This window comes from Callionymus lyra, chromosome 14 (assembly GCF_982586985.1).
Source record: "Callionymus lyra chromosome 14, fCalLyr1.hap1.1, whole genome shotgun sequence".
Classification (NCBI taxonomy): domain Eukaryota; kingdom Metazoa; phylum Chordata; class Actinopteri; order Syngnathiformes; family Callionymidae; genus Callionymus; species Callionymus lyra.
In genome coordinates this window covers 8808956-8835095 of record NC_141831.1, presented here as the reverse complement: position 1 = coordinate 8835095, position 26140 = coordinate 8808956, and the positions used below count along the sequence as shown (strand labels likewise).

Sequence of the window (26140 nt, the reverse complement as noted above, 5' to 3'; positions counted from 1 at the left end):
TCATCGACAGATGTGATCGGTTGGCTTGGCGGCAAAGCATCGTGGAAGCTGTTCAGGTCCGAGAGGGTTGAAGCCTCATATTCAGTGTTGCGTTTGCAATAAACGTGAAATAAATGTCGTCAAATTAAACAAGCGAAAGATTAAATGGTCACTACTTTGCAGATTTCGTTCTATAAAGGATTTTTTTTCAGAACGTAACAGCAATAAACGAAGGACCACTGTACATTAATGCTATGATCTAATAATCTAGAAGGTCAAGAGAAGGCCTAGAGACCATATACCTGTGCTCCCAGAGCGAGGGCATGGAACTTAATGACATTCAAATAAGAATGTTAAAAAGGAAACTGATCACATTTGTAATAAAGTCAGACATGCAGCTGTTTAAGGGTCCAGTACTGTTTTTGATTATCTGTACTATACTTAAATCAAACATTTTGTTACATAAAGTTCAGTAAATTCTAGCGTTTAATAATGTGATACTTCACTACTACGATCATATACTTTTAATCTTAAAATCATACCTTCAATGCGCACATTTCCTTCCAACAGGTTAGAGATTGAAACAAAGTTCTTTACTTAACTCATCAGTTTCAGGGTGAAGGTTTATACTTATACTTTCGTTAAATTCACTCAAGTGATGAAGCTCAAGAGTAACATTAACTTCCAGGGCAACATTTTACAATGTACTTTCACCGGCTCTGACAAACCCAGCAACAAGGATTTAATAAAAATCAGCAAAATAACTTTAAGATCTACCAGGAAAGAGAAAATACCACTTTTTAATGCTGTTATGCGACTGATTATTTAATCAACTATGTATTAAGATAGCCCCATTACACTACCAAAATGCCTTTTTTCCTTCATAAAATTGATAATAATCTGTGGTACAACTTAGGTTACATTAGTTTGGATTAATATAAACGATAAAAAGAAAAATATCTGGTAATACTTTCATTTAAGAGCTGAATCTTTTTTTTTAACATTTTCTTAATAATCACCAGTTCTTATATCAATAGCTACGACTTTCTATTGACAAAAACCTTGCTTTAAAGCATTCAATGTTTTCTTGATCTAAAGACATTGCAGGGACCTAAAGACATTGCCGGGACCTAAAGACATTGCAGAGGCTTAAAGACATTGCAGGGACTTAAAGACATTGCCGGGACATAAAGACATTGCCGGGACCTAAAGACATTGCAGGGACCTAAAGACATTGCAGGGACCTAAAGACATTGCCGGGACCTAAAGACATTGCAGGGACCTAAAGACATTGCCGGGACCTAAAGACATTGCAGGGACCTAAAGACATTGCCGGGACCTAAAGACATTGCAGGGACCTAAAGACATTGCCGGGACCTAAAGACATTGCAGGGACCTAAAGACATTGCAGGGACTTAAAGACATTGCAGGGACCTAAAGACATTGCAGGGACTTAAAGACATTGCAGGGACCTAAAGACATTGCAGGGACCTAAAGACATTGCAGGGACCTAAAGACATTGCAGAGACTTAAAGACATTGCAGGGACTTAAAGACATTGCAGGGACCTAAAGACATTGCAGGGACTTAAAGACATTGCAGGGACCTACAGACGGTTGTAAATGGCGTGATTTTAAATCAGGACAAACGAATGAAGGTGATCCTGACCTGCCATCAGTGTGCTGAAAGTGATGGTGCTGCTCCTGTGTTCGCGCCGCTCCACAGGTAACTCCCACGGCGTGCGATGTGGTCGCGCCTCCACCTTGACGACGTACTGCTGGCTGGGCGAGAGGTTGCTGAGGCAGAGCGAGTAGCAGCCGGCCTTCACCAACTCGCACTCCTCCTCGTTCAAGGACACGATGTGCACATAGTTGCTGTTGCTGGGAAGCCAGGTCAGGTTGGCGGAGGTGGCGGAGATCCGCTCCACGCGAAGCTGCGTCGGGGCCACGCAAACGTCCCGGCCGACGAGCAGGCTGCAGCGCATCTGCTCCGAGACGCCCTTCTCCGTCAGGCTCTGCACGGACACGCGGTAGGCCTTGAGGTGTATGTCGAGCCGCTCCAGCACCGCTTTGGTCTGGGCACCGAATGGCACATTGAGCCGCAGCTCCTGATCCACGTACACGTTGTAGCTCCACACGTTGCCCCAGCCCGCCGGCACCAGCGGCGGGTCCCAGCCGATGATGATGCTCTTGGCAAGCTGTTTGATGAGGGTGAGCTTACGTGGGTAAGGCACGGTGTCCACTCCCACCTCCTCCAAATCCAAGTCCAGGCCATTGGTGAGGGGGGCTGGGACAGCCAAGGCTGATGCTGATGGCGAGGGGGCGGGAGCAGAGGCAGCTGGGGCCGTGGCCCCCGTGTGGAGGTGATGCTGGTGACTGGCACTGTGCAGGCTGCTGTCGAGCACGGAGTTGTGGGACATGTCCCCGGTGTCTGGGTGATGGGTACTCATCATGTCGTCGTCGGACACGCGCTCTACAAAGTTGGAGGGAACCAGCCCTCTGCGCCCGTCCATCAACTCCCCTGCAAGACAAAGAGTCACTCAATTCCAGGAATTTGAAAGAAACATACAAGAGGTGTGTATTTGTAAGAATCTGGGGATGCGTATTACGATACAGTGGCAAAGAAACGATATATTGCGATACATCATGATACTGTAGTAACACAAATATATTTGTATAGTATTGTCGAGTACTTGACTCTGGTGTTGCAGAATTTACAGACCACATGATTCTTGACTAGGTCGTAACTGTTTTAATTTGTTTTAAAACCAAAATATGTCCAAACATCAACTTTAAAAGGTGCTGGAGTCGCTGTATCCTCACGTCCTCAGTCATTGCTAGAATATTTTAATTTCTAGCATTTAAAGTTTCTTAATCTGGATCCAAAAGCATTTTTCTGGACCTACATTTATTTTGCCAAGAGAGTTTCTGTCTTATGAAGGTGTCGCAAAATATGGATATGTAGTATCTAGAATCTGGATCAGAATTTACAGACCACATGACTCTTGACGAAATTGTAACTGCTTTCATTTGTTTTCAAACCAAAATATGTCCAAACATCAGCTTTAAAAGTTTCTGGAGTCATTGTATCCTCTCATCCCCAGTCATTGCCTGAATCTCGCGGGATGTTCTTGTTCTTGAGGCAGATTTTAGAGGTTATTGATTTATTATTTTGAGAGAATTCAAGGAATTTAAGGGTGCCTGTAAGTCTGAAATGTATACGGTAAATATACAAATAATAATAATAAGAAAAAAAAAGAAAGGCTAAAGTGCTGTTCAATATCGAAAATGTATCCTGAAAAATAAAGTCGCGATAATTAAGTGTATGAATATTTCCTACACTTCCACGTACCCTCATAGAAGCCGTCATCGTCCATGTCTCCGTACACGTAGATGTATTCTCCGGCCGTGAGGGGCAGCTCCACCTCTGGGTTATCGTTGGGACCGTCATATGGATTATAGCTGCGTTTTTTTTTTTAAAACACACTATTACTTTTCTCTTCGTGAACCAACGATAAGTTCCATTCGTTCTCACCTGTATCTGGCGATAAATACTTGTAGTTTGGCAGCTCCTCGTACAGTGGAGAAGGGTGCGGGGGCCACGTCGATGTCTAGCTCGTCTACTTCACTAGCGGTGTCCACCTGGAAATTATACAAAGTTAGTTCTGATGAAAACCTGGAAAAATAAAAGAAAATGAAATACAGGCTGAACAAACCATTGCAATAGAAATAACTACTAGCATTGATCGATCAGACGGACTCTATTATTATCAATTTCCTTCCCTCTCTTTAGCACGATAGCTCTTTACAGGTTGACCTATCAAAGTTATCTACCATATTTTCCGCACTATTAGGCGCACCGGCTTATAAGGCGCATAGAATAAAAGATAGTCAAAAGTTTGACTGTGGTTGCGTTATGCATCCACTAGACAAAGCTTTGCTAAAGGGAATGTCAACAAAACAGTCAGCTAAAGTAAAACTTTATAAAGCATCTGAAAACTTTGTTCACTCCCATGGCAACGATGTTCAAATGATGTTTAAAAGGCTTCAAGCAACAGCGCGCGAGACTGGTGTTGTGAACTGTTGAGTGAGCAGCAGTGAAGTTGAGCGCGTGTATGACAACTAGAGCGCACGTGTATGACATGTTGAACGCACGTGTATGACTGGTTGAGCGCGCAGCAGAGTGATTTTGACAACAACCAAGACACATTCGCTCAAACCGGTGGCAGTAATATCACTCCATAGATTATTAGTATTAGAATTGAGAACAATTTTTTTTATACTTTACGGAAGTATATCAGTGCCATAGATTATTGAATGATTTTTATTATTATAAAACTTTTAATGTTTTTATTTAAAATAGATATTGTTTTAAGGAATTTCATTATTATTTTTTGAATGATCGAATTCAGAAATATCTATAATTGAATTTGTTTTTTTTATCTAAACAAATAATAAAATAATAATTAAAGTCAATATATTTTCAGCCAAACATGGTGGCACAACATTTTTAACATTGAATTTAAAATGCTACCAATAAAAAAACCTGGAATTATTGGATAATAATATCAAACTCCATGTATAAAAAATAAACCAGTCATTTTTAAAATACATACAAATATTTAAAACTGATGCCACTGATGTACGTAGTCGATCCGATATCGCGATGACGCTGATGTTCGTCTTCCTTCAAACATGTGACGCTACAACAAGTTCAAAAGCCAGTGTCACAAATCAAGAGAAAGCCACAACTAGAATAAGTCTAGTCGTGTATTTATAGCTTGAGGAAAATCTTTTTATAGCAATTACTAGTACCTCCATAATCCACAGTGGATTATCCCACTCAACGGAACCACACACTTGACGACGGACACGCGTCCATTATTCTTCGCTATCCAAACAAATGCACCAGGAAAATACATTTGCTTTCATCTCAACACAAGCTTGAGCAAATTCAAGCTGCAGCCTGGACTCGCGTGTGATGACTTTTAATCCATTAAATCCACACAATCGTTGTGTTTGTGTGCGTCCAAGTAATCTTGATGAGCCCGTCTATTTAGAAACAAGCATGACAGAGCCGCGACCTAATCCTACTCACAACGCCAGGCTTTTACAAACATTGTCATTTGCAAGAGAGGACAAAAAAAACTACTGGTTATGGTTAAATGGATTTATCTAGAGCAAGAGGTCAATTCTTTTTATGTGAGCTTTGACTTTTTAATGTTATATTCACCAGAAACTATTCAGATTTTAAACACGTATGTTAGAAATTTCGATACATTTTGAGTTAGATTTGTTTCTTATAATCAATGAAAGAATGTTGCTTTAATAAAAAATAAAAAACCTTTAAAACTTGTAGCACTTTAATCAAAAGAAAAACTTCTAGGATTTTATAATTTAAACACAAATTTCCTACCCAAAAAAGGGGTCAAACATCTTCGAACCAACTTTTGTATTAATTTGATGCAAATTTTTTGTACTGAAAATGTATTACATTTTTGATTGAAGCAACTTTTATGTTATTTTTAAGCAAGTTTTTTTTATTTTTTTATTTCTTATTATTAAAGCAACTTTTATTTTAATTTGAAGCAACGTTTTTTGATTAAAAATATTTTTCTTTTAATGGAAGCAACTTTTATGTTTATTTACAGCAAATTTTTATTTTTTAATGGAAAATGTTTGTTTTTTTTAATTGATGCAAATTTTTTATAAGTGACGTTTTAAATTAAAGCAACTTGTATATTCATTTGAAGCAATATTTAATTAAAATTTATTTTGGATTGAGGCAACTTTTATATTAAATAAAAAAAATTACAATTTTTGATTGAAGTAACTTTTACATTAATTTAAAGCAACCTTTTTTTAAACGGAAAACGTTTCTTTTGGATTGACACATATTTATATTATTTTTAAGCAACATTTTGAATAGAAATTGTTCTTTTTTATAAAAGCAACTTATATATTAATTTAAAGCAACATTTAATTAATTAAAATTTCCATTTGAATAAAAGCAACCTTTAAATTAATTTTAACCTTTTTCTGATTGAAAATAGATTTAAAAAAAAAGTTTTTATTTCAATGAAGCAACTTTTTGTTTAGATTAAACAATAAATAAACACTTCTACATATTAACAGTGTATTAATCTGCACATTAACCTTCATAAATGATGTTATAACATAATTATTTCTTGGAAAAAAACTAAGAAAATACGTTTTCAGGGGTTTAAGTCAAAATATATTTAGAACCTGAGACAAGATTTTAAAGAAATACATTAACATTTCATTGTAACTTGTTAATGATTCCCCTTTAAAATAAAATCCATTGGTTCCTATTTAAAAAAGTCGATGCTAAACCGCCGCTAGCGCTACCTCGTGGATGGGACTGGGCGACTTGCGAGGACTGAGGTGGGCGTCGGACTTGGGCGAGAGGTGGGTGGTCTCCGACTTGCCGGACGAGCCCGACTTGCTGATGCTGATGGTGGGCAGCTCCCGGTGCTTGGCCACCGGAGAACGTTCCACCCTGGACAGAACCGCGGCGTTGGGGGCGGAGCCTAAGCGTAGAGCCGCCGCCACATCTGTCGGGGCGAGAGAGAGAGAGAGAGGAAAACGTCAACCCCCGGGCGAGAGCAAGGTGGGCCGAGGTCACCGGGCTGACATGGCACTCAAGGTTGAACCTGGATGATTAATCCTGCCTCCATCTGTCTGAGGTCAGAGGTCGCGGCACCTAGTACCAGGATGTGTGGACGAGCTAAGGGGCTTAACTGGTTCACAATCACCGGACATTTCTCACCTCGACCCGCACATGACATCGTTTCACCGCAGATCGCGACACTATCAGTGGATCCGAACATATTTAAATATGGATTTAAATGTTGACACTTTTATTGAATTTTTTTATTTTATTCTATTTTCAAAATTAATAAAAAATATTTTACACATAGCGATTGATATTATAATTCCTCTCGTTCAAAAACAAACTTTCTAAATTCAGTTTTTTTTAATTCGTAGCCTTTTAAATTCAATATAAAAACGTCACCAGACATTACTAGAAGATTACCGAGCTATAGATCATGTGTTTCTACGTGGAGTTTTCGATCCATAGCTCTGTAATCGTTCAGTCATGTCTGGTGGAAGTTGTATGCCAACATTTTTAGATTGAATTTAAAAGGCTACGAATTAAAAAAGATTTAATTTATAAGTTTTATTTTTGAGTTATTGGAATTATAATAACTTAATCTATGTATAAAAAATATAATAATTTTTTTTTATAAATTCTTAAAAAAACTTCTGAATTATTGGGATTCAAAAATAAAAAATATGTGTAAAATTAAATAAAACAATTAATTTTGACAACATTTGAATTTCGTTACACAATTATTGAAAAAAAAACACACAAATTCAATCATTGAACACATAAATGATTGAAGAAAAGTCATCCAATGAAAAACCCACCAACAATTTCAATACATTTTTTTTTTAAAAGGTCAACATTTTAAATGTTAAATAAACTCAAAACAAATATTCCGATGTCAATCATTTCGTGAAACATTCACACACGTGACGACGTGATGAAAACATGCCATGCTCGATGGACATTCGCCAACAAAAGTCATGAAAGAGTTTTCGGGATCGGGTTTTACCCTCGGGGCCGGAGAGGGCGTCGCCCCCCTCTAGACTCCAGAAGGCTATTTCCCCCAGAGACGCCATGTCCCATGATGCATCAGTGCAGTCTAGGGCGCAGGGAAAGAAAGAACGTGGAGCAGATTTGACGTGGACCTTTGTTTTTAGAAAAGGCGGCCATTTTGAAAATTCCCGGCAGTGAAAATGTAGGAGCTCGTGAAAAAAGTCTCACCTCTGTCCGTGGTCAGACCCACGCCGTTGGTCAGAACCGAGAGGCCGGGATTGTTGAGGAGGCCGGTACCAGCCAGGTCCACCTTCGACGCCTGCAGTCGGAACTTCTCCAACTCCTGCGACAACAAGCCGAACTGTTCGCTCTGGCTTCGGCATTTGTCCTCCAGGTCCCGAACCTTCGACTGACACAAGCAACAACGTGGACAATTATTCAAAGTGTTTTACAACAAAACAGATTTTACTGAGCGACGATATTGAAAAGTATATCAGTGTCGACGGAATATTGAACGGTTGAATTCACTTTGAATTATTCCTGATTGAAATGGTTGTTTTTTTTAATAATAATTTAATTTTATATTTTCGACATTAATTGGTGAATTTAATTTGAGAGAATTACTGAATTCAATAATGTCTGTTTTGAAAGGTTGATTGAATGAAGAAATTGAATTAAAAATAAATAAATAAAATACATTTTAATTTCCAATTCCAAAATATGTATTTTTTCCACTTTTAAATTCAATATAAAAATGTATCGATATCGAATCTAAAAGGCTATAAAAATATACTTATTTAAGAACATTTATATTTTGAATTATTGTATTTAGAATATCAAACTCTACGTATGAAAAATAATTCACTTTGAATTTTTTTTAAATTACAATTATGTATATATAAAAATATCATGTAACCTTTCAATAGGAAACTTATTTAAATAAAATATTCAACAAAAAAACGTAAACATTTTTAAAACAAATAGTCAATAAAAACGAATTCAATCTTTCAATATTTTAATTATTTAAATTAAATATTCAAGGAAATTATTTAATTAGAATATTACAAAAAATCTTAATCTTTCGATATGCAAATTATTTGAATAAATAACAAAAAACCATTCAATATGCAAATTAATTAAATACAATATTCCCCCCAAAAAAACAAATATCTTTAAATATGCAAATTATTCAAATCAAATATTCCAAAAATGAATTAAATCTTTCAATATTAAAATTATTCATATTAAATATTCAATAATACCAAATTAAATCTTTCAATATGCAAAATATTTAATTCAATTATATATATATAAAAAAAGTTGTAAAAAACAGAATTAAATAATAAAAACAGAATTAAATAATAATAATAAAAAATAAAAATAAACATTTTTAACGTTTGTAAAGTTGCTTCAACGGTCAATATTCCGACGTCACTAAATACGTTCGACGCTCATCTGAGTAGAAAAAGCTCGTCTACGTGAATTCATCAACACTTACGTTGCACAAACGAGTTCGGTCCATTATAAACACAACGACATGTTAGATTTTTACATCCGATGTACGACACGACAAACATTCATGAACTTGGGTCGGTTTTGAAAATCAAAACATTTATTAATAAAGAGATTTTAATGAAAGCGTGTGATTATTAAACGTTCATAACTAGAAGATTTTAACTATATCACAAGTTATCTTCGTTCAACTCGACCCAACTCCATGTTCTTTTAACACATCGTCGCAGGAGAACAAGGTAAGACTCAGATGGAGGATGAGGTGAGAAGAACAACTTCGCTCGAAGTAGGTTAAACTACATGTGGTCTCGAGGGAGTTTCCAACCGACTTCCTGCTGACAGCGACGTACGAGACCTCGTGTTTCTTATCTGACGACACGAGCGAAACACGTCCGTCAAACTGCAGCAGCAGCAGCAGAAGACGACGACGACGACGACGACGACGACGACCTACTTCACCTTCACTTTAGCGTCTAAACGGAGGAAATTATACCAGATATTGCTTCATGGAAGTAAATCAGTGTCTTAATATTAACTGGTTGAAAATGTAGAAATCTTCATTGGAATACATTTTTTGAATTTTATTTTCCAATCCAAATAGTCCAGAAATATATATATATTTAAATGCAATATGTAAATTCATAGCCTTTTAAATTCAAAATAAAAATGTAACAACAAAAGGTATAAGAGTGCAACATTAGAAAATCTTTATACAAGAAAATAATTAGTTAATAAATAATTTTATTTTTTATTTTTTTTAAACATTTATGTAAATATATATATATAAAAGATTCCAGACCGTAACAAATGAGAAGCGAGCTACTTCATCTAACTTTCAAACAGGTTTTTTTTTTAATAATTTATTTCAAAGATTCTACATTAAGAGGGATTTGTTTCAGTGAATTATTAAATAAGGTTTTCTATTTTATTTTATAGAATCGAATTAAAATAAATAAATAAAATAAAAAGGGAATTTTATTTTCCAATCCAAATAGTCCAGCAATGTATACTTATTTTTTAAATTCAATACATAAATTCATAGCCTTTTAAATTCAAAATAAAAAAGTATAATAGTGCAACATTGAATTTAAAAAATACTATAAACTAAAATACATTTATTTTTTAGTTGTGGTATTTAGAATATCTAACTCTTTATACAAGAAAATAATTAGTTTACAAATATTCCAATTTTTTAATACAGATATATATATATATAGAGAGAGACTGGAGCCTATCCCAGAATCATAGGGTGAGAGGCAGGGGACACCCTGGACAGGACGCCAGTCTGTCACATATATATAAAAGATTCCAGACCGAACCAAACGAGCACCGAGCTACTTGATCAACAAATCATGGCGGCAAGTTTCAACCTTTCAAATGTTCAAATCAACCTCCCAATATTCCGAAGGCACTGATTCACTTCCATGTTGCTTCTACTGAATCTCTGGGGGAAGTTTATAGGGAAGGAAGGTCACTAATCCAGCAGCAAAGGTCAGGCCGGTCTACTGTACAAGTACCTGCATGCAGTCCAGTGTAGTCTGGTCCGAGCCAAACAAGGGAGACATTTAAAAATATACATTATCAATAAGAAACACTCCCTCAAACAGCTTTCGTTTACATCGTAAAATAATCATATTCGGCCAAAAAAAACACTTAAAAAAGGAGAGTTCCAGCAGAAAACAGAAAGAAAAAGAAGGTTTTATAATGTTAATAAAGTATTTTTACCAGTTCCCTCCACAAAACAAGCAGAATCAAATCCTAAAATAAAATACATTATTAATGGAGGACACAAAGAACATGATGTTGCAGCAAACAAAATGGAGCAGCCGGCCGGTCTCTCCCAGAAAACTGTTCAAACTTTACCACAAAAATACTTTTAACTTCATGTTTCCTCTACTCTGGAAGAATTGAGTCTTCATAGTGATGAATTGATGAATAAGACGAACAAGTCTATGATTAATTCCATGTTGATTGAGATGTACAAAGGAAAAGTGCTTTTATTTGTGTAGTATTTTTAATCAGGTACAAAGAATTTCGTGGATTCAGATCCAGAAAATGGTGCACGTACAAAATGTTTGAAAATGTACCATTTTCTGGATTTGAGCGTACGACCGTTTCTAGTAGAAAATCCACAAACGTCTTTGTACATGATGAAAAAAATACTTTAATATTTATTTAATTAAAAACATAATAATACATTATATAATATTAATATAATAATACATTTAATATTTAGCACTTTAATATTTATTTTGTTTCGAGTTCAACGTCATAGTGTGAAATATACATAATATATGTATGTGAAATATATTTACTAGCAAATTATTTTAAGTTTGACAGAAAAGAACTTACAATAAAAAATTATGAAATAAAAAAAAAGGCTTGATTTAATTAATTTAAAAAACAAGCGTATTTGATTAAAGTAGCAAAAACGGGTTTTGCAAAAAATGTATAATACAATAAACAGAATTAAAATGAGAGAATTTATCTTCTAGTGATTTTAAATAATGTAAAAAAAAGCTGTTTTTTAGTGTTTGTTGTCACTAACAAGGTCGTTCTCTCAGCATCGAAGGCCAACTCACCTCCAGCATCTGAACCACGCCCTCATGCTCCCTCTTGGCAAATAACTGAGCCTGACGAGTAAAAAAAACACACAAATTAGACACAAAAACAACACACAGTTGTGACCACATTCGTGCTCAAAGGTTGCCTCCTGCTGGCCTGAAGTCTTTCTCGGAGACAGGAAATAATGTGAGGTTCTCACCCGCTGTAGACGTTTGATTTCATCCTGCTTGAACTTGAGAATAGCCAACGCCTGCTCATGTTCCAATTCCAGCTGCTGCCTTCGCTCGGCGACCTCTCGCATGTGCTGAGGGATCATCCCGAGAAGATCCAGTCACTTCCAGACATTTAAACACTTGAGGAACCTTTACTTTTACTCTTGAATTTCAACCAAAATGAACTTTTGTATTGAGATTTTTCGAGTCTTACTAATATTGTTAAAATAAATGATGTAAATTAAATATTGTTAGTGTATTTTAATGGACTGGAATAAAGGGCAATGTAAATGTAATTAAAAAGAAAATAGATTAATACACTTAAATTAACAGGGGCCTCATGCACTAAAAGGTCGTATGCATAAAAAAACGCTGGGACATACTTTTCCACGTCAAAAGCTCAGAATATAAGACGACCATCATCATCATCATCACTACTCTTTTAGTTCCACATTCACAGTTTTATTCTCGTTAAACTCCATTTTAAGACGAAAAAATAAGTCCCTGATCGTCTCTGTAAATAAAGTATTTGCGTTAAAAACTGTGTGTATGTAAAATATAAAAATTTACACTGGAGCTCATCTGCACTCATTTAAAATTGAAGAATGTGATCCATGTCAGAAATGTTTTAAATAAATAAATATAAACTGTTAATCCAGTTTAAATTCATGTTTTTATTCATTTTTTGCTGATCACGAGAGAAAAATCATGGACTCATCATGGTTCATTTAAATATGATTTATATACGTAAATGAGGGCGTGGAAAGGGACGAGCAAGTCTGCGATTAATTCCACGTTGATCGAGATGTACAAAGGAAAAGTGCTTGTATTTGTGTGTACGTACAGATTCAAACATCTGAATATTTTTGTTCGTGCAGCATTTTCTGGATTTGAATGTCCAACTGTTTCTAGTAGAAAATCCTTCTTTGTCAATAGATCTGGAGACTCGTGTACAAACCACTTTTAAACCAGCTTTTAAATCAAATAACATGCAAAAAAAAATGGTAGAAAAATCTTCCTTAATGTCCTTTTTAAAAACTAACATGACCTTGAATGTGTTGTTGACGGGTCTCACCTTTAGGACCTGCTCTAGGTTCTCCAGTTTGGCTCGGAGTCTCTGGTTCTCCTCGAGAACTGACTTGTGTTGAGCAGTCACTTCAGAGAGATCCTCCCTCAGCTCCTCATTCTCAGCCCGAGTCTGTAACAGTCACACAACATCATCAGCGATGGTAACACAACGTTTACAAATGTCTGCAAATGTTCAACATTTTCTAAAGTCTAACAAATCTGAGGAACAATTAAAAAGATACATTTTGAAAAATTAACAAAATGTTAAATGTTTCATTGTTATGAAAATTAGATTTCTAAAAATACAACGAAAAAAATGTAAGGTAAGGTAGAACTTTATTGATCCTCAGGAGGTCTCCATCGGGAAATTGTTTATTTAGGAAAATGTGTGAAGAAATGTCCAAAATGTGTTTTTCTAAAATCTAAGAAACCTGTGGAAAATTTCTAAAAAATGTTATAATCTGGATCTGAAAATATCAAGAAAAAAAATGTATTAAACATTATCTGAAATATAAATTAAATGTTCTCCTTGATAAAATCTTAAAAACTCATAGAAAATAGAAAATAACATTTAAAAAATAGTATTAAAATGACACAAAACCCAAAGGTACAACACGAAAAAATATGCGGGAATGTGGGATATTTAATTTTCTGAAATCCGTAAAAAAAATAAAATGTGGAAAAAAATGTGATTAAAAAAAGAAATCTAAAAATACAAGAAATGTAAAAAAATTAAATTAAATTTCTGAAATGGATAAAAATGCCATAAAAATCCGTGAAAACACAAAAGAAATGTGTGAAAATGTTGAATATTACATTTCCTGAAATATCGCAACATTTTTGAATGAATTTAAAAAAAGAATGAAAAACCTCAAACTTGCAGTTTTCTAAAAATGGAGTGAACACAAAGGAATGTGTGGAGGTGTTGTCTCAAAAATCTGGAGAGAAAACTTAAATTCTCAAAAAGAAATTCTTAAAAATGTAAAAAAGATTAAATTGGAAAAATTGGAAAATATGCCACACAACCTAATGGACCAACTGAACACAAAGTAACGTCTGAAATCTCTCAATTTTGGAAAAGACATCTGAATAAAAATCTAATTTTTTTTTTAAATGGATACAAATGACACAGAACCCGGAGCCCCATGTGAACACCAAGAGTTGAACTTTTCTGAAACCTTGCAAATCAATGAAAACAAACGTAAAAAAAATGGGAATAACGCCACAAAACCCAGGGAAAGTGTGATTTTCTTAAACTGTTAAGAGAAGTTTAGGGAAAACCTTCAGATCTACACGAGGTTCCAGACGAGACACAGGGAAACACTGACCTGGTCGAGCAGCAGTGCCTTCCTCCTGAGGAGATCCGCCTCCTCTTTTATTTGCTCATGTTTTCCGCGCTCATCCTCAAGCTGGCTCTCCTGCGACGACACATCAGATTCAAACCTGAACGCACACCGGAGCTCGTCCATAAAACACTCACCAAATCCAGACATCGTTTCTGTCGCTTCGTTACTTCATGCTCAAGGTTCTCACATTCTTTTCGCTTCCGGCTCAGCTCACTTTCCTACACACGAGAGAGGACGCACAAATGTCTACACACTTATTGATACTTTTAACGCACAACTATTGTGATGCCGCGTCACCGGAGAAAATCCACCGCTGACCTCGGAGTCCAGCGTGGACGCGGTATTACATAGCTTAGTGTACATTAATTATTCTAAATGGAGATTACATAGAGGAACTGCATGGGAGAAATCAGCTTATTTCAGCGAGGATTCACTCAAGTATTATGTTCCGTGGGAGGCCGCGCAAGCTAGCTCTAGCATTTGACGTTTGTGAGGCTCACATCAATGGAAAAATGTCTATAGGTTAGGATTTTATTTCATGTGACATTGTTTTTAGCCTGACTGATCAAACGTACATGAACAAATAAAAGGTTCTGGTCTATATAAGTAAGTAAGTAAGTAAGTAATATTTATTTATATATCGCTTTTCCAGACCAAGGTCACAAAGCGCTTAAACAATCAAAACAATACTCGTTAATAGCCATTTAAAAAAAAGGTGTTTGTCTTTCAAATCATGTATTATTTTATTTTTTACTCACTGTATTGAAAAATAAACCATAAAATAACTAACATGCAAATATTCACACTGTTTTTTTCATTTTTGTGTTGCGATTTAACTTCAAGACTCTAGATGGCAGCAGTCATAACATCCTCCGCATCTAAAGTAACAACAAAAAACCAGTGATGACTCAGGACAAGAGGATACAGTGACTCCAGCAGCTTTTAAAGCTGATGTTTGGACATATTTTGGTTTGAAAACAAATGAAAGCAGTTACGACTTCGTCAAGAGTCATGTGGTCTGTAAATACTGCAACACCAGAGTCATTTTTTTTTCTTAAATACTGATACAGTGCTATTGAACATCAATATAGTATCGGGGATACAAATATTGTGATATATCTTTATATTGATATTTTCTCACAGCCTAAAACTGATGATTACCAATAACAATGGTGTTACTTAAGGATTTGTTAAAAATTAAAAAGGCAAATTAAATGTCGTCCACTGAGAAACTCGATCTGCAACACCAGAAAATGCATTTTATTTTTATCATGACTAAATCTTAAAACCATAAGAGGAAATCTTATCCTTCATCTTTTCCTGCAAAATTCCTGTGTGTTGATAGTTCATCTCTTAATATTTCACATTCGTATCAAAGAATCTTTAACAGAGTTCGACCAATTAAAGTGCAGCAAAAAGGCGACTAACACATTAAGCTACATTTCACAGTTAAACAGTTTTCTTTAATACTGTAATAACAAGGTATCTGAATTGGTAGTAAACATTCTTAATGATGACAAGATCATTAAGAATTTTAATCTTCATTTTAACAGGGTAAATTAGTGGTTACAATCGGACACAAGTAGATCGTCGGCGTATAATGAGATCTTTTGTTCATCAAAGAGACTCAAAGACGTCAAATACTGTAGACGTATTTCACTTATTCATCATCAATTCAAATCATATATTATTTTTTATAGTTTATATTTCAATACAGTGAGTATAAAATAAAATAATTAAATATGTTTATTTTTACATTTAACATGCACATATTTAGGGCGTTAGTTCATTTTTGTGTTGCAATTAAACTTCCAGCCTCTAGATGGCAACAGTCATAACATCAACCGCAGCTAAAGGAACAAAACGGCGGTGACTGAGGACGAGAGGATACAGGCGACTCCAACAGCTTTTAAAGCAGATGTTTGGACATATTTTGTTTCAAAACAAATGAAAGCAGTTACGACTTCGTCAAGAGTCATGTGGTCTGTAAATTCTGCAACACAAGAAATAAGTACTCGACAATACTCTAAATATATACTTGTTACTAAAGTAACGCAAAACATACGTCATTGACCCTGTATCGTAGGGGTGTTAGAAATTATTGATACGGCGAATATCTTTTCACAATACTGTGTCAATATTTGACAGCACTTTATCAACTAAAAATAAATCACTTTAAAATGTTACATTACATTTTTTACGAAAAGTTATTATATGGTGACTGAGGACGAGAGGATGCAGTGACTCCAGCAGCTTTTAAAGCTAATGTTTGGACATATTTTGCTTTGAAAACAAATGAAAGCAGTGACGACTTTGTCAAGAGTCATGTGGTCTGTAAATTCAGTGGTCAAGCAGCATGTGCCCCTGGTTAGCTGGGAAATATCACATCATTCTCTCTACTAAACTGTTCATCAATATAAAAAAAGAAAAATCCAGATCCTCGTACCAGAAATTGAAGTTGCTGCTCCTGCGATCGTCCCTCCTGGTGGGAGGGGGTTGTCGGGCTCCGGCCCGTAGGGGGCGTCACTCGCAACCCCGACTCCGCCTCCTCCTCTCCGGGAGTCTTCTCGCACCTGGATGGAGCTTCATCTAATGTCACACTCGGGGTTTCTACGGCAACCTGGACCAAAAGGAGGACGGCAAGAAGAAGGTCAATCACCATGACGACCTTCGAGGAGTCGAAAACAATATTTTTGTAGCGATGAAGCTTCATGAAGCAGTGTCATTACTTTCAGAGTCCACTAGATGGCGTCTCTGGACCATTTCTCAACTGTTCTAATGAAAAATCACATTATTTTTAAAGTGATGGCGCCACCTGCTGACCTCTAAACAACATGACACTGTTTCATGAAGCTTCACTACTTTTTTGAGCCCATGTCGGTTTAATATTCACCGACCTTAAGATAAAAAGGTTAAAAATAAGAGTCACAGAGAAAAAATACCGTGTGTTTTCGCACCTGTCAGACGTTACTAATCGATCAAATGTGCTGATCTTTAACGACCGATTGAAGGTTGGGCGAGGGAAGCCATGTTTGATTGTGTCGACTTTGAGCGAGAGATTATCACAAGAGCTTTGTTGGTCCAAAGACAATCGCTGAATAATCCAAAGGGATTCCCTCGAACATGACTCCTTTTATTAGCACACAGTCAGTCCAAGTGAGTCCATTAAAGTTTGGTTTTATTACATTTATTTTCTGGTTCTGGTTCATTTTAAATCCTCCGATGGACGTCAGTGGAATCCAGGTGAGTCGGGGGGAAGGAGAGGGATGGTGGGGGGGGATCACTTGACATTGGTGGAGGGTTAAGAGTTGGGAATCAGGCTCTAAAATTAGAGCAAACCTACTTATGTCCGAGAGCAGAACTGTGCTAGTGCAGCCAAGGCTGTGACCCAATAACAGGATCAACAGCGCTCGGGCCACGTGTTGCAACCGAGACTTCAGCCTCGCACTCCTTTTTCTTTTTTTTCTTTTTTTCTTCGTGAGATAAAAGACGGTGACAACCAATGATTGGTTAATAATCCACACCTGAAGTGAGGGAGTGGATTTAACTCTGTTAAAATCATAGCGATAATAAAGATGATATATTAAATACTTTAAAATACTGATTTTGGTACATTAAGCTTGATTTTGTAACTTACTTTTTGCTCCTTTTATGAATGGTGGCCCCTAAAAACAGCCAATGACTAAAATGTGGCCCCTGAGGGAATATAATTGACCACGAGTGGTTATATATATATATATATATATATATGAAATGTAGTTACAAATGCATACACAATGTAGAGCATTCTTTTAAAATGTAATTAATCTTCTATACATTCTTGTGGGAATCTTATTTTATAATCTGTGTGTGAAAAAGTGAAGATAAAAAATGTAAAGTAAAAAGAGACGTTTAAACCGTCAAAGCAAATTTTACTTGAACTGACAAATAAACGACAAACCAATCGACCTCTGAACCTGACTTTGCATTGTTTTCCATTTAGTTAGCATGTTAGCATGTTGCTATGTTAGACTGTCATCCTCCACAGTAAGCAATGATCTGTGACACGTTTCTAAACAAACATCTTCAACATCTGAACTTCATGTGATAATTGATCAAAATTCATTATTACGGTTATTATTAATGTTGTTTGCACGAAGACCCCAAATACAAACAAATGCTTAGTTACCTATTTATATACATTTATAATTCTGGATCTATACGCATCTATCCATCTTTATGTATCCATCTATCCATACATCCATCCATCCATCCATTTATCCATCTATACGTATCCAACTATCTATGTATCTATCAATCCATCTATACATATCCATTTATCCAACTATCTATCCATCCATCTATATGTATCCAACTATCTATCAATCGGTCCATTCATCTATACGTATCCATCTATCTATCTATCTATCTATCTATCTATCTATCTATCTATCTATCTATCTATCAATCTATCCATCATCTATAAGTATCCATCTATCCAACTATCCATCCATCCATCTATACGTATCCATCTATCTATCCATCCATCTATACGTATCTATCTATCTATCCATCTATACGTATCCATCTATCCAACTATCTATCCATCCATCTATCTATACGTATCCAACTATCTATCTATCAATCTATCTATACGTATCCAACTATCTATCTATCAATCTATCTATACGTATCCAACTATCTATCTATCAATCTATCCATCCATCTATACGTATCCATCTATCTATCTATCTATCCATCTATCTATTTATCAATCTATCCATCCATCTATAAGTATCCATATATCCAACTATCCATCCATCCATCTATACGTATCCATCTATCTATCAATCTATACGTATCCATCTATACAACTATCTATCCATCCATCTATACGCATTTAACTATCCATCCATCTATCCAACTATCTAACCACCCTTCTATATGCATCTATCCATCTATCTATCCATCTATACAACTATCTACCCATCCATCTATACACATCTATCCAACTATCTACCCACCCTTCTATACAGAAGCAGAATGAGTGCACGAATGCTCCTACCCAGGTGCAAAACAAATAGACTCAGGGACTCATTCATCCCTCGGGCTATTAAATTGTACAATTCTGAGTTCGGGGGCAGGAGTGGAGTGAAAGTATCTGGATGTTCTGTTCCATGTTAGTCTCTGTATCTTTGTCTTTGTTGTTTTTCTTTCCTTGACCTATGTCCTTTGTCTTTGTCTTTAGACTTAGATTGTGTCATCTTGTTCTTCCTCTTTATGTTCTTCTTATTTTATTTTTTATGTATTATTTTTTATTGTTTATGAAAAATTGCTGGCTATTGGTAAAAAACAATTTCCCAAAGGAGACCTCCTGAGGGATCAATAAAGTTTTACCTTACCTTACCTTACCTTATACGCATCTATCCAACTATCCATCCATCTATATGTCCATCCAGCTATACGTATGCATCTATCCAACCATCTATCCAACCAACCAACCAACCATCTATCAATCTACCTATTTATCCATCCATCCAACCATCTATCCAACCATCTATCCATCTACCTATTTATCCATCTTCCTATTTATCCATCCATCCAACCATCTATCCATCTACCTATTTATCCATCTTCCTATTTATCCATCTATCCAACCATCTATCTATCCATCCATCCATCCATCCATCCAACCATCTATCCATCTATCCATCTACCTATTTATCCATCCATCCATCTATTCAACCATCTATCCATCTATCCAACCATCTATTCATCTACCTATTTATCCATCCATCCATCTATTCAACCATCTATCCATCTATCCAACCATCTATCCATCTACCTATTTATCCATCCATCCATCTATTCAACCATCTATCCATCTATCCAACCATCTATTCATCTACCTATTTATCCATCTATCCATCAACCTAATTATCCATCCATCCATCCATCCATCTACCTATTTATCCATCCAACCATCTATCCATCCATCCATCCATCCATTCATCCATCCATCTATCCATCCTACCAACTATCTATCTATCCATCCATCAGTATATGAAAAAAAGATATGAACACGATTATATATTCCCTTAATTGTGCTCAGAAGACAAGGGGGAAAAATAATCTGTTTCCTACTTTTATCTGTTGTGGCTGCGAATTGGCATCAAGAGAGGAATATTACATAACACGCCATTTATGAGTTATGAGCGATGACAGTGCTGGTCATGGAGCGCATTAGATCCAAGCTTAGCATGAAATAAACCACTTCAAATGCCCTTTTGCCATTTCAAAAAAGCAACAACATCAAAGTAAGGACTTCTAATTAATCTAATATTTGGATTATTCTCGGTTGTATGTTTTAAAGGTATATTCTTCATACGTTCAGAGTTAAGGTAAGGTAGAGTTCTCACAGTATTCCCAGTTCAGATCGCGTATGTTTAGGAAGATTATGATTTTAATGCTGCAAAACTAAACAAAAACAAGTGAAAATAGACACCGAATATTTACAATAATTAACTTGCACATTTAGTTTGACCCCTGACCCGGACTGTTAAAGGACGTCGGCCCCCTTCTGCGATTGAGTTGGACGCCCCCCCCCCTGCTATAAAGCATTGACAGAACTTTGTTAATCCCTCGGTGAAATCCCTTTGGGAAATACGGGATTATTGACCCTTCATTTTCCAGCGTGAAACGAGGGACGTTCGTACCTTTTAAACACCTTCGACACGGAGGCGACGCCGGGCCGACACCTTTCGGTAAAGGATCAAGTGCATCCTGGGCCCATGTGTACTAAGGCGGGGGGGCCGATCCCGTTCAGCAGGCCGCGAGTGCCATAAGCACATTGGTGTAATCCCTGCAGACTACTGAAACGGGTAACTGGATCACTTCTTTTAAAAGCACCTTAATGGATTGGCCCGGGGTGTCGATTTTTTTTTTTCTATTTAGATGCAGTGAATATCAAGCGCCTCGGCTCGGATCGAAAGCAGAACTTTCTGCAACATCTGCACCCCCCTCCTCACCCCCCACCCTCACTTTAACATCTGGAAGCTTCCGAATATTACAAAACCAGGGTTCCATGACACGCTGCCCTTGAGCAAGGCCTTCGGCTGGACACGAGTGCAGGTGGTGTCGATAGGATCCAGAAGCCAAGAGTAGACATTTGCTGCAAAACGGACGGTCCGTAGTTTGAAAAAGACACTTGGCTTAATAATAAATCTGTAGATCATGAGCGAACCTTTTTCGTGACGCTACAGGTTTTTCAACTTTGACCCCCGCGTCAATCTCACCCGCTGTCATCTGGATGAGATGATACCCACCATGACACCCACCCTGCGACCTCCCCACACACACCCCCGACCCCACCCCCCCAAAGATGACCTACCCCTTCTGTGTGATGGGCGGCAAAGTCTCCCCTCTCTCGGGTCGGTATCCAGAGCAGGGCTAGAAAGACGAGTCGTCCGCGGCCGCCGGAGTCTTACCTACCACCCCGAACCCTCTCGCCCGCTGCCACAGCAACAGAGAGCGGATTACTGGACCGTACCATTCCGTTGTTAGAGGGGATTAGAGTTCAACACAACATGGCCCCTTTCTGGGTTGTGTGTTTGTGTGTGTGTGTGCGAGCGTCCCACAAACCGGAGATTACCACAATCGTCATTCTCTTTTGGGATCCACTGCGTGGAATTAACGTTTATAGTGCGACCACGTATGAAAAAAAACAAAAAAACACACATGGTTGTGTCGCAAACTACCAGATTATACTGAAATCAAAAACACAGGGATGACTCGCACAGTTTTCCACGCTATATTTTTTAAAATTAATTTAATTGGTTGACGCTAAACCTCGTGGAAGACGAAGAGAGGAGTTCGGGTATTAGAGGCCGGGAGGATGAAAATGATGGACTTTGCCGTCTTTGATCGGGTCTAAGTTCAAGACAGGGAATCATCTCATTGTGGCTCGGGCCAGATTAGTATTGGATCCAATGACACGACGTTATGTAACCAAACATCGGCGACATGAGCATCGGCTCGTGCTCGGATCCTCCGTCGACACTTTGTCTCGTGAACACTTTCTGTCACGATGATGATGACACGAGGGTTAAATGTTTTCTGTTCTTCACATTTTTTTTACCTTTTCGTCGGTTTTCTCCGCGACTCCGTTACACTGTTGTGGGTCAGTGTTGTGTTGTTGTTGTTGTTGTTGTTGTGTCGTCGATGAGACTGAAAGCTGTCTTTGGAGCCGAAGCACTTCCTTCTGAGATTCCCTGAGAAGCTTCTCGAACTCTGAAGGTACGACAGGAGAGCCCTGAAGGAATAAAGAACAATAAAAATATATATAAATATATATATTGTACATAATACTAGGGTTTTTACACATTAATATAAAAACATATATGTTTTTTTCTCACTGTATATAATATTCAACAGCAACTGTATCGACTTTTTATTTCTTTATTTTGGGCTTTTAGAACCTATTTTAATGCAATCAAATTTCTTGTTTGGTTTATATTTCAATAAAGTTTATAAAAAGATTCTTTTCTATTTACATTTAACATGTAAATATTAACAGCATTTGTTCATATTTGTGTTGTAATTGAAGTTCCGGGCCGCGATATCGCAGACATCTAAACAGCTAAAGGATCGATTAAATCACCAAAAGATGACTGAGGACGAGAGGATACAGTGGACTCCAGCATATTTTAAAGCTGATTTAAACAACCTTTAAATCACATCTTATTTTATTTTAGTTCTTTTATGGTTTGTATATATTAATATATAAAATAAAATTTAAAAAGTTAAAAAAAGTTATTTCTATTTACAGTTTACATGGAAATATTCATAGCATTTGTTCATTTTCGTGTTGCATTCAATACGTCCTCCGTAGGCAAAGGAACAATGAAATCTTGACGATGACTAAGGACGAGAGGATACAGTCGACTCCAGCAGCTTTTAAAGCTGATGTTTGGACATATTTTGGTTTAAAAACAAATGATAGCTGTTATGACTTCGTCAAGAGTCATGTGGTCTGTAAATTCTGCAACACCAGAGTCAAGTATTCGACAATACTACAAATATATCATTGTTACTACAGTATTAAAATATATCGTATTGTTGACCCTATATTGTGATGCGTATCGTATCGCCTGATTCTTGCCAATACACACCCCTATATAAAAGTATAATCTTAATAAAACAATAACAATCCATTTTGTTTCATAACAGTAATATAATAATAATAATAATAATAATAATAATGTCTATTTATATAGCGCCTTTCTAGCCCAGGGTCACAAAGCCGTTTGACATCCATTCACATAAAATATGTATAAACATTTTGTGATGACAACAGACACACAACAATCCACGTGTAGCTGCATCTATTAGCTTCATCCTAGGACAACAGATGTTCACACTAAGCTCGAGCTGCATTTAAAGTCACCGGACCAGTAATTAAAACAGGCAATTTGTCAGGGCAGCTTTTCCTGCGCCGTCATCGAGACACACAGGCTGCCCTTTGTGTCGAGTACCACTGTCGTCCAGCAGAGGGCGACATCGAGGCTTCAGAGAACTGACAAACGGAAGTATATCAGCGTCATCAGGATATTGAGAGGTTGAATCTAACATTTTAAATGTTGCAAAATTTGAATTATTTTACTGAAATGTTGTTTTGTTTGAAAGCCTTGTCTATGTGTTTGTGAAAAAAAATGTCTATATTGAAAAATCAAACATTCTTTTGTAAATAATTGAAATAACAATCAAATAATACACTAATTTACAGATAGTTTAATATTTTATACCCATTATAGTTAATTTAAATGCAACATGTTTTAATTTGTCGCACTTCAAATTCAATATGAAAACGTTGAAAACACAAGTGCCACCAGACAATACAAAACTGTACTTGATCATTAATGGACGCACGAGTGCTTCTTCTGGTCATGTGATCGTCTGTGTGTCGCATGATTGGCTGAAAGTGGCTCAGCACTTGTCTATTGGCTCTATTTGACCAACATTGTTATACTAAATTTAAAAGGCTACGACTTGAAAAACATTGAATTTAGATCATTTATTTTTGAGCTATTTGAACAAGAATATCAAATTATACATGTGAAAGTAACTAATATTGAAAATATTCAAACTCTTTTATCCAACACCATATAAAGTTATACAATACTCTAATATAATTCACTTGATTTGTGGGTTCGATACCTTGGAGGTGCCGAGCCTGGTCTGCAGATCCCTGCACTCCTGCTGCAGGACCGCAACCTCCTTGTCTCTGGACAGCAGCACGTCTGCATGTGAGGCCAGATCACGTGCACGCTGACGTGCAAACGCCCTCTTGTACTGTTCTACAGTCGGAGGCCTGATCAGAGACGGAGAGTTGACCTGTGGAGGAACACATGCGTCGGGTTTATTCAAAGTCATGGAGGCCATGAACGCTAGCATCAACAGTAGCAGGAACACATACACACTTTTATACATATACACTTTAACACATGCACAAACACACTGTAACACACACGCACGTTGACACACATGCGCATAAACACTTTAACACATACACATTTTAATACATACACACTTTAACACACACGGACGTTAAAAATTTAACACACACATGCGTTAACACTTTAACACACACACACGCACATACACACCTTAACACACACGCACGTAAACACTTAACACACACACACTGTAACACACAGGACATACACAATTTAACACACACGCACATACCCAACTTTAACACACATGCAGACACACTATAACACACACGCATATACACACTTTGACACACATGCACATACTTACTTTAACACACACACGCAGACACACTTTAACACACACGCATATACACACTTTGACACACATGCACATACTCACTTTAACACACACACGCAGACACACTTTAACACACTCATGTACCCAGCTTTACACACAGACGCAGACACACTTTAACACACACGCGCGTTAACACTTTAACACACGCACATACACACCTTAACACACACACACTGTAACACACAGGACATACACAATTTAACACACACGCACATACCCAACTTTAACACACATGCAGACACACTATAACACACACGCATATACACACTTTGACACACATGCACATACTCACTTTAACACACACACACAGACACACTTTAACACACTCATGTACCCAGCTTTACACACAGACACAGACACATTTTAACACACATGCACATACACACTTTAACACACACACGCAGAAACACTTTCAACACGCACACATGTACACACGCAATTATCATCTTTATCTATTTAATATGTGTACTTTCTGCTGAAATAACTCAAATGTCTCTGATGTATTAGGAAAAAGATCTATCAATCAATCAATCAATATAGACAATATTCAATTAAATATTTAAATAATTATTCAATAAATCAAATAAGAACTTTAAACTAAATTAATTTTTTAAAAAAATGAAGGTCATGCTTAATAAAATGTTTCAACATTAAATTAAAATATTCAATATAATCTGCTGAGACTGATCAACTTCCATAGTTACACATCACTCTTAGATTATGTGTTCAATTACCACGCTTGGATTATGTGTTCAGTTACCACTCTTAGATTATGTGTTCAGTTACCACTCTTAGATTATGTGTTCAGTTACCACTCTTAGATTATGTGTTCAGTTACCACTCTTCGATTATATGTTTAGTTACCACTCTTAGATTATGTGTTCAGTTACCACTCTTAGATTATGTGTTCAGTTACCACTCTTAGATTATGTGTTTAGTTACCACTCGTAGATTATGTGTTCAGTTACCACTCTTAGATTATGTGTTCAGTTACCACGCTTAGATT

The 26140-nt window shown here is 36.6% G+C and overlaps 1 protein-coding gene across 1 annotated transcript in view; it reads right to left on the bottom strand.

Moving 5' to 3' along the window:
• tspoap1 (TSPO associated protein 1) overlaps window positions 1-26140 on the bottom strand; it is a 66805-nt gene that overhangs the window by 17871 nt on the left and 22794 nt on the right. The window contains exons 6-19 of the mRNA XM_087808264.1: window positions 24499-24675; window positions 22421-22594; window positions 16751-16924; window positions 14439-14522; window positions 14287-14376; window positions 12966-13088; window positions 11878-11982; window positions 11696-11746; window positions 10631-10651; window positions 7830-8010; window positions 6347-6552; window positions 3513-3619; window positions 3330-3439; window positions 1647-2498 (exon numbers count right to left, since the gene is read on the bottom strand). Of these exons, the coding sequence (XP_087664390.1) occupies window positions 1647-2498; window positions 3330-3439; window positions 3513-3619; window positions 6347-6552; window positions 7830-8010; window positions 10631-10651; window positions 11696-11746; window positions 11878-11982; window positions 12966-13088; window positions 14287-14376; window positions 14439-14522; window positions 16751-16924; window positions 22421-22594; window positions 24499-24675 (2455 nt within the window). The remainder of the gene's footprint in view (window positions 1-1646; window positions 2499-3329; window positions 3440-3512; window positions 3620-6346; window positions 6553-7829; window positions 8011-10630; window positions 10652-11695; window positions 11747-11877; window positions 11983-12965; window positions 13089-14286; window positions 14377-14438; window positions 14523-16750; window positions 16925-22420; window positions 22595-24498; window positions 24676-26140) is intronic.